At 45.8% G+C, this 13,154-nt stretch overlaps 1 protein-coding gene across 3 annotated transcripts in view; it reads left to right on the top strand.

Annotated features, from left to right (window-relative positions):
- The window catches only part of PRDM10 (PR/SET domain 10), a 38,486-nt gene extending 26,201 nt beyond the window's left edge, over positions 1 to 12,285 (top strand). For all 3 annotated transcript variants that reach the window (XM_057401563.1, XM_057401556.1, XM_057401548.1), the window contains 10 exons: positions 1,466 to 1,621; positions 2,578 to 2,757; positions 3,472 to 3,582; positions 4,662 to 4,862; positions 5,853 to 5,996; positions 6,933 to 7,103; positions 8,307 to 8,447; positions 8,845 to 9,013; positions 9,615 to 9,727; positions 10,267 to 12,285. In XM_057401563.1, coding sequence (XP_057257546.1) covers positions 1,466 to 1,621; positions 2,578 to 2,757; positions 3,472 to 3,582; positions 4,662 to 4,862; positions 5,853 to 5,996; positions 6,933 to 7,103; positions 8,307 to 8,447; positions 8,845 to 9,013; positions 9,615 to 9,727; positions 10,267 to 10,503 — 1,623 coding nt within the window. In that variant the 3' untranslated portion in view covers positions 10,504 to 12,285. The remainder of the gene's footprint in view (positions 1 to 1,465; positions 1,622 to 2,577; positions 2,758 to 3,471; positions 3,583 to 4,661; positions 4,863 to 5,852; positions 5,997 to 6,932; positions 7,104 to 8,306; positions 8,448 to 8,844; positions 9,014 to 9,614; positions 9,728 to 10,266) is intronic.
- The last annotated feature ends 869 nt before the right edge of the window (positions 12,286 to 13,154 follow it).

Genomic DNA, 13,154 nt, shown 5'->3' with positions numbered 1-13,154 from the left:
TTACATGATCAGCTGTAGTACCTCAGTCTGGCACTGCACTGCAGTAAGAGTGGTTCCTTATTCTCCAAAGATTCCTAAACCAGAGGTTCTGACTCCTTTCGATCAGTGCAGATCCTTGGTACAAAAAGGAATTGTCTTTCTGCGTGTGCTTCAATATCCCTTGTCCTTTGTCATTCAGACTCTGAAGCAAAACAAATGGTGGTATTGAGTCTTTAATCCCTTGCCTGTTTCTGTCAGGATAATTCACTTGAATCCTTGCAGAAACACCAGAACAGATCAGGATATTCTGCTTCCTGACTTCTCCGTTGGCTTCAGGTGGGGAGCTTATTCTTCTTCCCTGCACTCTGCTTGGGAAAGAGGTTACACTGCAGTAGTGAGTAACGGGACGACTTCGTGCAGTGTGCAGAGCCACTGCAGAAGATGGTTAATAGAATTCCAGGGTGCTATTTTGATGTTCAGGAAGGAAGAACCGAGTGGTACCACGCACACATTCATTACCCTTCCTAGGGATGTAGAGGTTGAGAAATTTTGCTGAGCTGCCTGATTTAAATAGAAATCCAATTTAAATCAATAGAAGCTGATAGACTATCCAATAGGTTAGAGAGGAAAGGATGCAGAAAAGTCATTTACTAAGCTTACTCCATCCTGGCAAAACCCCTTTCTTTTCTGTAATGGTTGAACAAGGAACAGGGATGATTCAGAACTGCTGTACTGCAGCCTAATGCCCCATGAACCTTCCTGTGGAACTGATCAAGCCAGAAGGACATCCCATGGCTTTTTTTTCCCAGCAATTCAGGTCTATTTTGGAGATTAAACCTTATTTTATCAGCTGGTGCTATGTGAATCATAAAGTCTAGTCACCACAGACTGCTGCCTACTTAAATACTTTGATGTGGAACAGATACCAAGTTGTTCCACTTCAGATAAGTACTAGGAGACAGCAAGGATTTAATTAGGGATCCATATATTGAATAGTGCTTGGATTTGAAATGTCAAACCTCATTAGTTACTTTATCGGAGGTGGGGAAAACCCCAAAACACTGGATGGGTCAGGGGCAGTACGCCAAAGGAATTGCCATTCTGGTGGAAAGGAATTGGTCCTTGTGTTTAGATTCCTTATAAATGAAGATAAGGAACCTCAGATAAATGCTGTAACTCGAGGATGATGCAGTAAAACTGGTACATGGTGGTCTTTGGCCACCTATGAAGTGCCCAGCTTATACAATAGCTTCAGGAATCATCAGTCTTGAGGAAATCAACTTGTCCATCCAGATGCATAATACAAATGTTTTGGCTTTATGGAGGCAATTGCCAAGGGATCAACTGTTCCAATAAAGCACTTTATAAACCAAAGCAGAGCGGAGAACTGTTACAGCCTTCTTCCTTCGTGCTAAGAGTTCCCTGCACTGTTTTACCACATACTCCTCTCTTCTGAATGAATTCTGTTTACTCTCTGCCTCTGCAGGTGAAGAAGCACGTCCGCAGCTTCCACTCGGAGAAGATCTACCAGTGTACGGAGTGTGACAAAGCCTTCTGCCGCCCTGACAAGCTGCGCCTCCACATGCTGCGCCACTCGGACCGCAAAGACTTCCTGTGCTCCACCTGTGGCAAGCAGTTCAAGGTAAAGGGAGTCCTCACTGATGGCGGGTGGAGAAGGAGCACCATTCTTTACCCTGCTCCAAGCAGATGAGTTCATGTTCTCCAAGGTGGATGAAATGAACATGTGGAAGCTGCGTGTGCTGCTTTGTGTCATATGGGAGTGACAACACCGATTTCTGATGGGCAAGGGGCAGGATTCACCCTAGCATAAGCATCTTGCCTATCAAATCTGACTTCTAATAATATTCCATCTGCTCATGAAGAGCTGGGTCATTATGCAGCTCAATTGCAGGTGCTTGGGTTGTATTGCTTAGTTTAGTTTAGAAAAGCTCTTGCTGATATTAGGAAACCTCTTGCTGAAACCAGGAATAATATTCCTGGCCAAGATGCCTGCGTCTGTGCCATCCATCTTGTCAGCACAGGACATCCAGATGCCCTTCCAGATCCCACCAGAACACATAGAGCAGACTGTGAGCTAGGAAGACTGTGGTGGCAGCAGCCTGCTCCTCGTCGCTTGGTTTCTTATGGGATACTGAGGGACTGGATGCTTTGGGGTGAAGAAGCACTTTCTAGACAGTGTGTGTGTCACCAGAAAGGCTGGACTGCATCCAGGCAGTAGGTTCAGTACTGTGGTAGGATGTGAGGTCCTCAGGCAAGAGCATTATTAGATGCAAGTTTCCAGCCATACTCAGTTAAGCACTAATATATTAGATAAATTCAAAGAAAAGCCAGAGTGGAGCCTACTAAATTATCATTAGTTTGGCTCCTTTTTTTGTGGCTGAGCAACCTCAGCTTGGCTTGAAGGCTAAACCTAGACCCAGATGGGTTCCTGCTGGGACAACACTGGGAATGCAACCAATTCATGGCACCAGAGAGAGCCCAACAGATACATCTCAGCAACTCGCCTTGTGGCTCTTGTAACAGGTAGGAAAGGCAGTAGCAGTGCTGATGCTTTCCTCCCCGATTGCCCTTTCCCAGAGGAAGGACAAACTGCGAGAGCACATGCAGAGGATGCACAACCCGGAGAGGGAGGCCAAGAAAGCGGATCGGATCAGCCGCTCCAAGACCTTCAAGCCTCGGATCGCGTCCACTGACTACGAGAGCTTCATGTTCAAGTGCAGGCTCTGCATGATGGGCTTCCGCCGCAGGGGCATGTTGGTGAGCGCTCCAGTTCCCCTTCCCGCTTCTCCATTTTGATGCATTGTTAAGGAATGAAGATGGAATTTCAAAGGTTGGAACGTAAGGATGCTGTGAAACTGGGTGAACTTCATAGCTAAGATGATACATCTTGTTTTAAAGCTGTGTCTTAATGCGTGCCTTTGCTGTATGCTTGGTTGTCACTATGCCATTTCAACACTAAGTAATGCTGGCTGATGTGTATTTAATAGAACATGAGATGAATATATCACCTGATTCAGCTGTACTGCCTCGGTTTTCCTGACTGTCTTGCTGTTTTTTGCTTCTTCCCCTTCTTGAGGAGCCTCTCCTGGCCATGCCCTCTACCTGCCACTCTGTAAAGGGTGTTATGCAGCAGGAGAGCTTATTTGCAAGTATTTCATGAGGGTTGTGATTTCGGCTAGCAAAGGCCTCCCTGCGTAGAGACCTTTTACATTACCTCTGCTGCAAGAGTTCTGGCAAGCTGGTCTACCCCTTCCCATCTTAATTTGATCAGAGAAACTGTGAATGAGATCTAGCAAGACCTTCAGCAGCTGACTGAATGCACAAGAGCCTTTGCAGCAGCAAATGCTTCTGTCCTGCTGGCTGCCATCACTACAGTTTCGGCCTGGCTGTTATCCATGTTGAGGAGAAGCAGCAATTCCTCAGCTTCCAGCTCTAATACTCTCTTTTTTCTCTGTGCCTTTTCCTCTTAAGGTGAATCATTTATCAAAGAGACATCCAGACATGAAAATAGAAGAGGTGCCAGAGCTCACGTTGCCCATTATCAAACCCAACAGAGATTACTTCTGTCAGTACTGTGATAAGGTATGTAAGGAAGACACCCGTAGGAGTATAACTCAGTCCTAGACCTGTATGCAACCAGTTTATCTCTGCATAGAAACATCTGGCAGGGTTTGGAGCTTGCTTTTGGGGTGCTTGCCAGCAACATCCCTGCAGTACTGTCCAGACAAATGAATTAAGATGAAATGCACTCAGGCCAAGGCAGCTGAATGCTCATTGAATACTGCAGTTCTTTCCCCTGTCTTTGGAGTTGGAACACTTAATACCATGAGCCAGCCAGCAGTCACTCACCCTTAGACCTGCATAACTTTTTGCTGCCTGGGACTAAGTAGTAAATCTGTCTGTTAATTACTGCACACTCACTCCTTTTGGTTTCTGCATCAGTTCTAAAAGTGAGCCTCTAACCCCTTTTTATTTTAAGCTGCTTAGTCACATGCCAGTCGTTCCCAGTGTTCAGTGAAGCCTGAAGCTGCTCCTGCACTGCTTTTGGGTTTCTGTTCTTATTCCCTGGCCTTTGCTTTTTATGCTTGTGGGCCTTTATTTGCCAGGGAGCGTATTTTGACTGTCATCATTCTTTCATGATGCCTCCTTCCTTTTGTTTCAAGGGAAATGAAACCCAGATAGGTTTAAGTAATACTATAGAATATTCCTTTCTCAATGTGCCTAAAAAGAGTATGTTGATCAGTAAAGGCTGTTCAAACAGTGTGATGCTTGGTGTGAGAATGGAGGCATCAACCCTCCATGACAAATTAACACTGGACAAATTACAGCTTTGGTGATCAGTGGCTTCTCTGACATTTGACCTTCAGGTATGGGGCAGAAAGGGTTTTCCTCTTTGATGTCCTGCTTTGATGTTTTGGTGAGGCATATGACATAGTCTCCAATGGTTTCTGCATGCTACACAAGAAAGAGTTGCTTCTACAGGTTGAGTAAACACTGGAAGGTGAAAGTATATTCCTGCATTATGTTGTAATTGTTTGGGGCTTGAACTAAATGTAGTATCTAAAGTGACTTGCAGACCTTCCAGATAAAGATAACTGGTAGCTGTTTTCTCTACAGACATCAGGGCTGCACCATTTTCACCCCAGATCTTTACCCTGCAGGTGTACAAGAGTGCCAGTAAGCGCAAAGCACACATCCTGAAGAACCACCCTGGTGCTGAGCTACCTCCAAGCATCCGGAAGCTGCGTCCTGCAGGCCCAGGAGAGCCGGATCCCATGCTGAGCACCCACACCCAGCTCACAGGCACCATTGCCACCCCTCCAGTCTGCTGTCCTCACTGTTCCAAGCAGTACAGCAGCAAGGTATGAGGGCTGTTATATAGCTGAGGGTAAAAACCAGCTCTTTCCCTGTGGTATCTGTCAGCCCACAAGCAAAGCTCTCTCATTCCGAGTCAGAGTGCTGGTTTCATGCTGCCTGCTGACAATGCAGGCACAGCCTGATTGTTTTATGGCAAAATAATTCCCTAAAGAGAGGGAATGAACTGGAAAGAACACATGGTAGTGTTATCAGGGTGCAGTTACAAATGGAAAGGCTTGGAAATTCCTCACTGCCAGTTACAAGGGAGAGGAGTAGGGGAACAAAATGCAGAAAAGGTGACCTCTGGACAAGGTCCCCAAAAGATCTGGCTGTATAAAGCTTATAGGCTGTGGTATTTGAGGCAACATTTCAGCATCAGATAGCTCTAATGACCAGCAACTCTTGTGAGACCATACGTGGAGTATTGCTTTCAGCTCTGGGGCAGCAGCACAAGAGGAACGTGGAGCTGTTGGAGTGAGTCCAAAGGAGGCCATGGAGATGCTGCGAGGGCTGGAGCAGCTCTGCTCTGGAGCCAGGCTGAGAGAGCTGGGCTGGGTCAGCCTGGAGAAGGCTCCTGAAGGGGAGACCTTAGAGCAGCTCCAGTGCCTAAAGGAAACCTGGAGAGGGGCTTTGGACAAGGGCCTGTAGGGACAGGCCAAGGGGAATGGCTTTAACCTGCCAGAGGGGAGACTGAGATGAGCTCTTAGGCAGAAGCTCTTCCCTGTGAGGGTGCTGAGGCGCTGGCACAGGGTGCCCAGAGAAGCTGTGGCTGCCCCATCCCTGGCAGTGCTCAAGGCCAGGTCGGATGCAGGGGCTTGGAGCAAGCTGCTCTAGTGGAAGGTGTCCAAGGGACATTGGAACTGGATGAGTTTTAAGATCCTTTCCAACCCAAACCATTCCATGACTGTATGAACTTTGTGATGGTTTTTGATGTCAGTTGACCTGAAGCAGACTTACTGACCGTTTTCCTCATGCTCTCTTACATCTCTCTGCAGACCAAGATGGTCCAGCACATCCGCAAGAAGCACCCAGAGTTTGCTCAGCTCCCGAACACGATCCACGCACCGCTGGCAACGGCTGTCATCAGCTCCACTCCTGCTGTTCTATCCACCGACAGCACTACTGGAGAGACGGTTGTGGTAAGCACGTGGAACACATTAAATGAGGCCAACAGAGGGAAACAAACAGCCCAATGGCCTCTGGTCTTAAGTGTTTATTTGGCACACACCACTTGAAAGAGTGGCTTCTGTTTAGTAATGACTGGATCAATCTGTGCAGAGGAGACAAGATCTCTGTAGTCACAGAATCCCAGACTGGTTTGGGTTGGAAGGGACATTAAAAATCATCCAGTTCATGCCCATGCCACGGGCAGCGACACTTTTGGACAGTGCAGTACTGGTTGATGCATACCTCCAGTAGCTGATCTGTTCACTGTTAATACATCAGTTAATACATCAGGAGGTGAAAGCTGAGGCTAGAAAAATCAGCTTTGTGTTTATTAGCAGTGCTGGGATGCTGCATAGCTTTAAAAATCCTATTGATCACAACTTAAAACTTCCTGTTTGAAGACTCTAAGTGGCTAAAAGACTGTTCTGCTTTCAAATGTGTAGATTCAACCAGGATGCTGGTGGCTTCATAAACCTGAGGGTGCCAAATGTCTTTACACACTTAGGCAATACAGCTAAGAAAAGTCTCACTCTGGTAGGTGAGGAGGGAAGGTGGAGTATATCCAAGAAGCACTTTTTGACTTGAAAACTAAGTCAGCTCTTGGCAGATGCAGGATTTTTGTTGTCTAATAGCATAGTATTAAGTCAAAAGATTAATTCTTTAATTATTATTGCATAAATTAGTCCTCAAAGGTCCTGACCATCACATTTAGACAGAAGAGACCAATTCTAGTGGATAATCCCTGGTGACTGCTTATGACCCCATCCTCTGTACACATTAAGCTCTTGTAACTCAATGTCTAGGCCCCATGGTGCGATGAAAAGAACTACAGCCCTGTGGAAGTACTCAGTCCACTTGACAATATGATGTCAACTGATGATGGTCTGTATCATTCTCTACCTGCTCAGACAACAGATTTACTGACCCAGGCAATGACAGAGATATCCCAGACCCTCACCACAGACTACCGGACTCCCCAGGGAGATTACCAGCGGATCCAGTACATCCCAGTGTCGCAACCCACAACTGGCTTGCAGCAGCCTCAGCACATACAGCTGCAGGTTGTGCAAGTGGCCCAGGTGAGTAGCCCGGTGGGGGACTTGATGTGCTTTTGAGTCCCTCCATATCAAGCCCGTTGCTTTCTTGGGGCTGTAGCACTCGGAAGTTTGTTAAGGAGTAGTTACAAAGAATGGTGCACACTTCTTCATAGATAAACTGGTTGATCGTAGGGTTCCCTCTGTAGGCACTGTGTACTGTGCATAAATCCTGCTGGTCTTGGTCTGCTTGCTGGACACTGAAGTGCTACTTCAGTTTAGTTCTGCCTATCTGGGCAGCTTTGCTCAAGTCTGCTCTAGGAAGGTTTTCCAGCACCTGGGAAAGTGGGTCAGTGGGTGACCCGTTTTTGCAGTTGAAGACTAATTTGTCCTTCCTTGTTCTCAGTGAGCCAGAGCCAAAGTGTGGAAGTACAGAGAGCTGCTTGCTTTTCCCCTTTGTGTCACCTATTAGAATATCAATTTTCTGTGCCTCCTGCAAATAAAACCAAAGTGTAACTGGAGCAGCCGAGCTGAGGAGCATAACTTGGGGAGCTGGAATGAATGGGCATAGCCTTCAAGTCTGGTATCCACTGGGTGAAGCTGAAAGTACCACGTGCTTGTATTTCAGTCTGCAGTTCCCTGTTCTCTCTGGCTCCTCATTACAAATGAAGTTATGAATTTGGTTAATGAAGACTAAATAATGGCCTGGCCCCAGTTAATATTGACAGTGGCTGTTGTAATGATATGAGAGCATGAATACTGATTGCTAGTATTAATTTTATCAAGATCTTAGACCTGTACTTAAATTACACCAATTGGTATCATTAGCAAGTGTTGCTCCAAAAAGCTTTTAATCAGTAAGAGTCTGAGCACTTGTCTTGATACAGAGTGGTATCAAAAACCAGTTCTGGGTATGCAGATCTCGAGGATGTATCTATTTTATAGAAAGAAGCTTACAAAGAATGATGGTCCTGGTTTTCAGACCCTTTGGTTGACAGCTTGTATGCCCTTAGCACGGCCTTTTCAGTGGGGTGACTTAAGATGTAACCATCTCAGTGCTATTACAGCTGTTAAATGTATTTCTTGATCTCCCAGGAGCAAAGAGAGGTTAAACACTGGCTTGAACAGGAGTGCTCCATGGTCTCATTAAGGTTCACAGCTCACTGTTGCAGAGCTTGTGTCACAGAAGGGGTTTACAGGACTGCTGCTTTGGTATTCTTATGTTTGTTTTCTCCATTTTCCTCCCAGGCTACCTCACCTCACCAGTCCCAGCACTCCACAGTGGACGTTGGGCAGCTTCACGACCCCCAGACCTACACCCAGCATGCTATCCAGGTGCAGCACATCCAGGTCACAGAGCCTTCGGCAGCACCTCAGTCATCAGCACAGGTAGTGCAACTTAAACGTAGCCAATTGAAAGATGTAAATGGAAACTGGCATTCCTCAAATACTTGAAGCTCTCCATGCTGTTGGGGGGTGGTTCAGTCAGTCCTGACTATACAGGCTGCAGAGGGTCCAGAGGAGGGCCACAAAGATGATCCAAGGACTGGGAAGCCGTGTGAGGAAAGGCTGAGGGAACTGGGCTTGTTCAGCCTGGAGAAAGAAGGCTGCAGGGAGACCTTATCACCATGTTGTAGTATTTAAAGGGTGGCTAGAAAGGAGATGAGACTCCCTTCTTACAAGGAGTCACATAGGATATGCTATAGAACCTGCCCCCATGTTATCCCTTACTGAAACAAGATATGTTTGTAACTTACTACACTGAGAATGCTTTTACCTTTCCTAGGTTGGGGCTCAGCCTTTGAGTCCCTCCTCACAACAATCTCAGCAGGAGCTCAGCCCCTCACAGATGCAGACAGCTACATCGACACCAACCCAAGCCCTCCAGCAGCAGCAGGGATCTTCAGTCCAGCACACGTATCTTCCCAGCACGTGGAACTCGTTTCGGAGCTATTGTAAGTGGCAGCAGCAGCTCTCCCTAGGAATCTGACTAACATATGGGACTAAGATGTGCTCCGTTCCTCGAGCTATCAAATGGGATAGTATTTTCAGAGCTCATTAAGATCTGTGATTAATATTTATACACATCTAAGGAGAGAAATAGTTTCAGACAAATGAAAATGGTTGTAGTAGCAGTTTGTACTGTAGGTCCACAATGACCTGGTATGTGATTTGAGCAGGCAGACTGGGCTCCTTTATTCCAAGGATGTTGTATTCAGCAAGACTGCGTGCATTGGGTAGGGACTAGCTCAAATTTGGATGAAATTGAGGGTATGGTGAAACTATTCCTCTTGTCCGTGCAGCTCTGGGTGGTAATTCAGTGATGCAGGTGAGAACAGGATGTGTTGTCTATGAACGAATTGCCAAATCTGCAGCTCATGTTAGCTGGCACTAAATCTCTTGAGGTCTGTAGAGTTCTACAAGGCTTTACAGTACCTGAACTGCTGTTTAGCAGCCACTGTTTCAGGATTGATATGCTACTGACATAAGATACAATCCTTCAAGATGGTCTTTGAGTTTGACTGAAGGTCTTGATTCTCCAATTTCCATTTTCAGCATCTGAGATCCAGATGATGACCATTCCCCAAGGCCAGTACGTGATCACAGAGACTGCTGTAGGTACACCAGTCACCACTGTCAACACGGGGCAAGTGAAAGCAGTTACTCAGGTAAGAAGAACCATCATGGCCTTTTTGGGTTTTCTTAATCCAGAGTCATGTATCAGGCTTTAAGCATACAGTTTGAAGGGTAAAAAGATGCCAAAGTGAATACTGGGCCACACAGAATAGAGAATAATTTTGCCAGCTTTCTGTTACCTGTAGGATTACAGACTAAGAGTCACTGCTGTCTTACCTTGTAAGCAATCTAGCATGAGGAGGCAGGTGGTTGTTCTGCGTGATATTGGAAATGCAAGTTGTATAGCATGTGGAGAACAAAGAACTTTGAGAGCAGTATTAAGAATGGCTATTATAACTTGTAGTGATGGGTTGATTGCATCATTAGCTTAACCAAATAGAAAGTAGCCCAATGTACTTGAAAACAAAGGGCAAGCATTAGGTTGTTCTTGGGTACATTTAAATGAAATAAAACTTAATTTCCAAGTTCATACCAAAATGTCTCCAGCACAGCAACAGGAAAGCTACAGACAATTAGAACAGGGAACTTAGACAAGGTGCAGTGATGATGATTTTCCATATTCCCCATGCAGACTCACTATGTGATATCTGAAGGTCAGCCTGATCTGGAAGCCAAACAAAACTCTTCGCTCCCCAGTGAGGTCCAGGTCGGCGTTCCCCAGCCCCCAGTCCCCACGGATACCTTGGAATCCCAAACAGGCACTCAGCAGCCCACCACCCAGTACATCATCACTACAACCACCAATGGGAGCGGCAGCAGCGAGGTGCACATCTCTAAACCCAGAACTTTCTCAGCAGAACATGAATGAAGAAGCCTTGTGGTGTCTCTTGCTCGTACTTGTCACCTCCCCCCCGAGCCCAGATCTATGGGTATGCTGGGGTTAAATATGGTTTAAAGTATATGCTCACTTCAACTAAAATCTTGGAGCTCTTGTTAACGCTTTAAGAGGGTTCAAGTCCCTGGTGACCATGAAGAAGTACCCTCAAAATCCTTCTGGGTTGTTACTTTATGCAGCTTTTAACAAAAAGGACAAGAGGAGAAGTAAAACTTCTGCTTGCTCTGGACTTGATTTTGGGCATGTCTGCTGACCCTTACTTTTCCTTTTTGGAAGTGTCTCCAGTAAACAACTTGTTACTTCAATTTTATGGGGAAAAAGCTTCCCTAATGGAAGGCTAACTGGCTGATGATGTATGTATGTTTTTACTAGGAGCTGTTAAAGAGGAGGCCATTGTGTAAATAGCCAGAATAGGGCAGAACCGCTTCCAATGTCCTCGTTTCAGCAGCCAAGGTGAAAGGGAACATCATCTGCTCGCTGCGAGCAGACTGCCTGGAGAGAAAGAGCAGCAGCAGCCAAGTGTCCATGTGAGGGGATGGATGTAACTATGAAGCTGTGAAGATGTGCCCAAGCAGTCCATTAAATTATTATTCTCATTTTTCCAGCCCTCAAGAACTGTTTACATGCTGCCTGCCCTGCCCTAGTTTACCACCTTCCAAAAGAAGGAAAAGTGCAGTCTTAAACCCGTGTTGTTTGGAGCAAACTGATGGAGGTTGTAGCAGCACGTAAGGGTATTACAGAGCCACTGTTATCTCTTTTTCCCTTCCAGTATTTGCAGGGAAAATCACCTTTTTGCCCAGTAAAACAGACAAAAAGGGTTCACCTTAGCCTATGTAGCAGCTTCTGCTGTAACCTAAAGGTAGCTGTGCCAGGAGAACATGAGGGTGCAGGAGCACACCTCTGAAGAGGCAGGGTAGTTATCTCTGTTGTCACCATTTTTCCCCTTGAAGACTGGATGGAGAGTTGGTTACTCTATTTTCTTCCCCCAAAAGCCTTGTTAACAATGCAGTTAATTTCTTTGGACATTTCCGTAAGATGACCAGCCCTGGACTCGGGAAGCATACAAGAAACACGCTAGTGGACCACTGTTTATGGGACACAAAGCCATCTCTGAGGGTTTCCTGCTTTGGTAGGCCTGGTCTATGTCCAGAATTCATGCCATGCTTGACCAGGAGAAAGGGAAAGAGCAGGTTTATCTTTTTAAGGCAGTGTAATTATCATTTTTTTCTTGCATAATCCTTTTATTTGTTGGTTATTTAATGCATTCTGGTATGTGCAAAAATAGAACTACAACTCCATTGACTCCTGATGGGATGTACTGTGTCTGTCTAAACTTCCAATCACTGCCTGAAAACTCACCCCAGATTGTCTGTGCACAACAGCATACGTGTATTTATAAAACACAAGCAAAGAAGGATCTTTTGTCTTTATGGCCTGTGAGACTGAAGAAATGAGAGAGGTTTTCTGGGTTAGTTTTCTCTGTGCCACAGCGTGTGAATGTGCAACTCCTTGACCTAAGTACTCCAGATCTAGATGAGGATTACACAGGTGGGCAAGCTCCACAGATGTTGTGGGATCAGCCCTGATGGAGTTAAAGCTCTTTGGGAGCTTCACACTTGGACTGGACAAGAGGAAGTCTGGTTTCTTCTGGGCGAAGCCTTGTAGCAGGTATTGCTTTTGGTACTTAACACATCTGTTAATATGGTGTGGAAGGAGTGACTGTGCGTGAGGAGATAAATCCCATGGAGAACACTGGCCAGGCAGAGGTGTTTTGAGGGAGCTTTGAGGTGACTTGCCAAAATATGGATTAACTTGTTCCTGGGTACCACTGTATGGGGCATTCCTGAGGTTGGTGAAGTCCATGAGCTTCCATTTAGTCAAACGCAGTGATCAGTGTCTTTAAATTCAGCACACCTGGGAGCCCATCAGCTTGAGTGTGGTTCCTGCTGATCCAATGAAGTCATGTTCCTGAGGACTGTTGAATTCCAGTGCTGGGCATTGCAATGATGTTGGTGTAGGAGAATAGAAAGGAGATTTGTGTTGGCTTTCCTTAGGCTGCTATATGCTCTTGTACCAAGTCAAAAATGGTGTGAATAGCAGGAAAGTAGGAGACTTGGAAATGGGATACTGCACTACAAGAGGTATCTTAAAGGTGTAAAAGTCTGTAACATCAAATGAGTTTGCCTTAATGGTACTGGAGATGAGGGGTGTAAAACCTGTTTTGCTCTATTTATATTTATTGGAAAGAAGCACAGGAGGAGACTTGTTTAAAGCTGTGAACTATCCCCAAAGGCTAAAACCAATCCTAAACCAGCCTCTTTGCACTCCAGTCTTCCTTATCAAAGTTTCTACTCTGTCCCACCGCAACAGCAGCACGCTCATGCCATCGGCCAGGCAATCCATTAAGGAAGTCATGGTGTCCCGTGTTAAACACGTGCCTCGTCGCCACAGCACCATCCCGGGATCTGGGAATACGATGAATTTTCCTTCCAAAGTAAGACATGAAAGCAACGCCATGGACTTAAAAAACACCGCCACCATGGACGCAGACAATAGTGCATGGATTATCCCCATTTCTGCAGTGCAGAAAGGACACGATTTAGTATTACCTTTAAACCAGAGCA

The sequence above is a fragment of the Pezoporus wallicus genome, unplaced genomic scaffold (genome assembly GCF_028554395.1).
Source record: "Pezoporus wallicus isolate ANWC-B61680 ecotype Strahan unplaced genomic scaffold, APGP_CSIRO_Pwel_v1 contig_14219, whole genome shotgun sequence".
In the NCBI taxonomy this organism is placed as follows: Eukaryota; Metazoa; Chordata; class Aves; order Psittaciformes; family Psittacidae; genus Pezoporus; species Pezoporus wallicus.
This window is presented reverse-complemented; position numbering and strand designations above follow the sequence as displayed.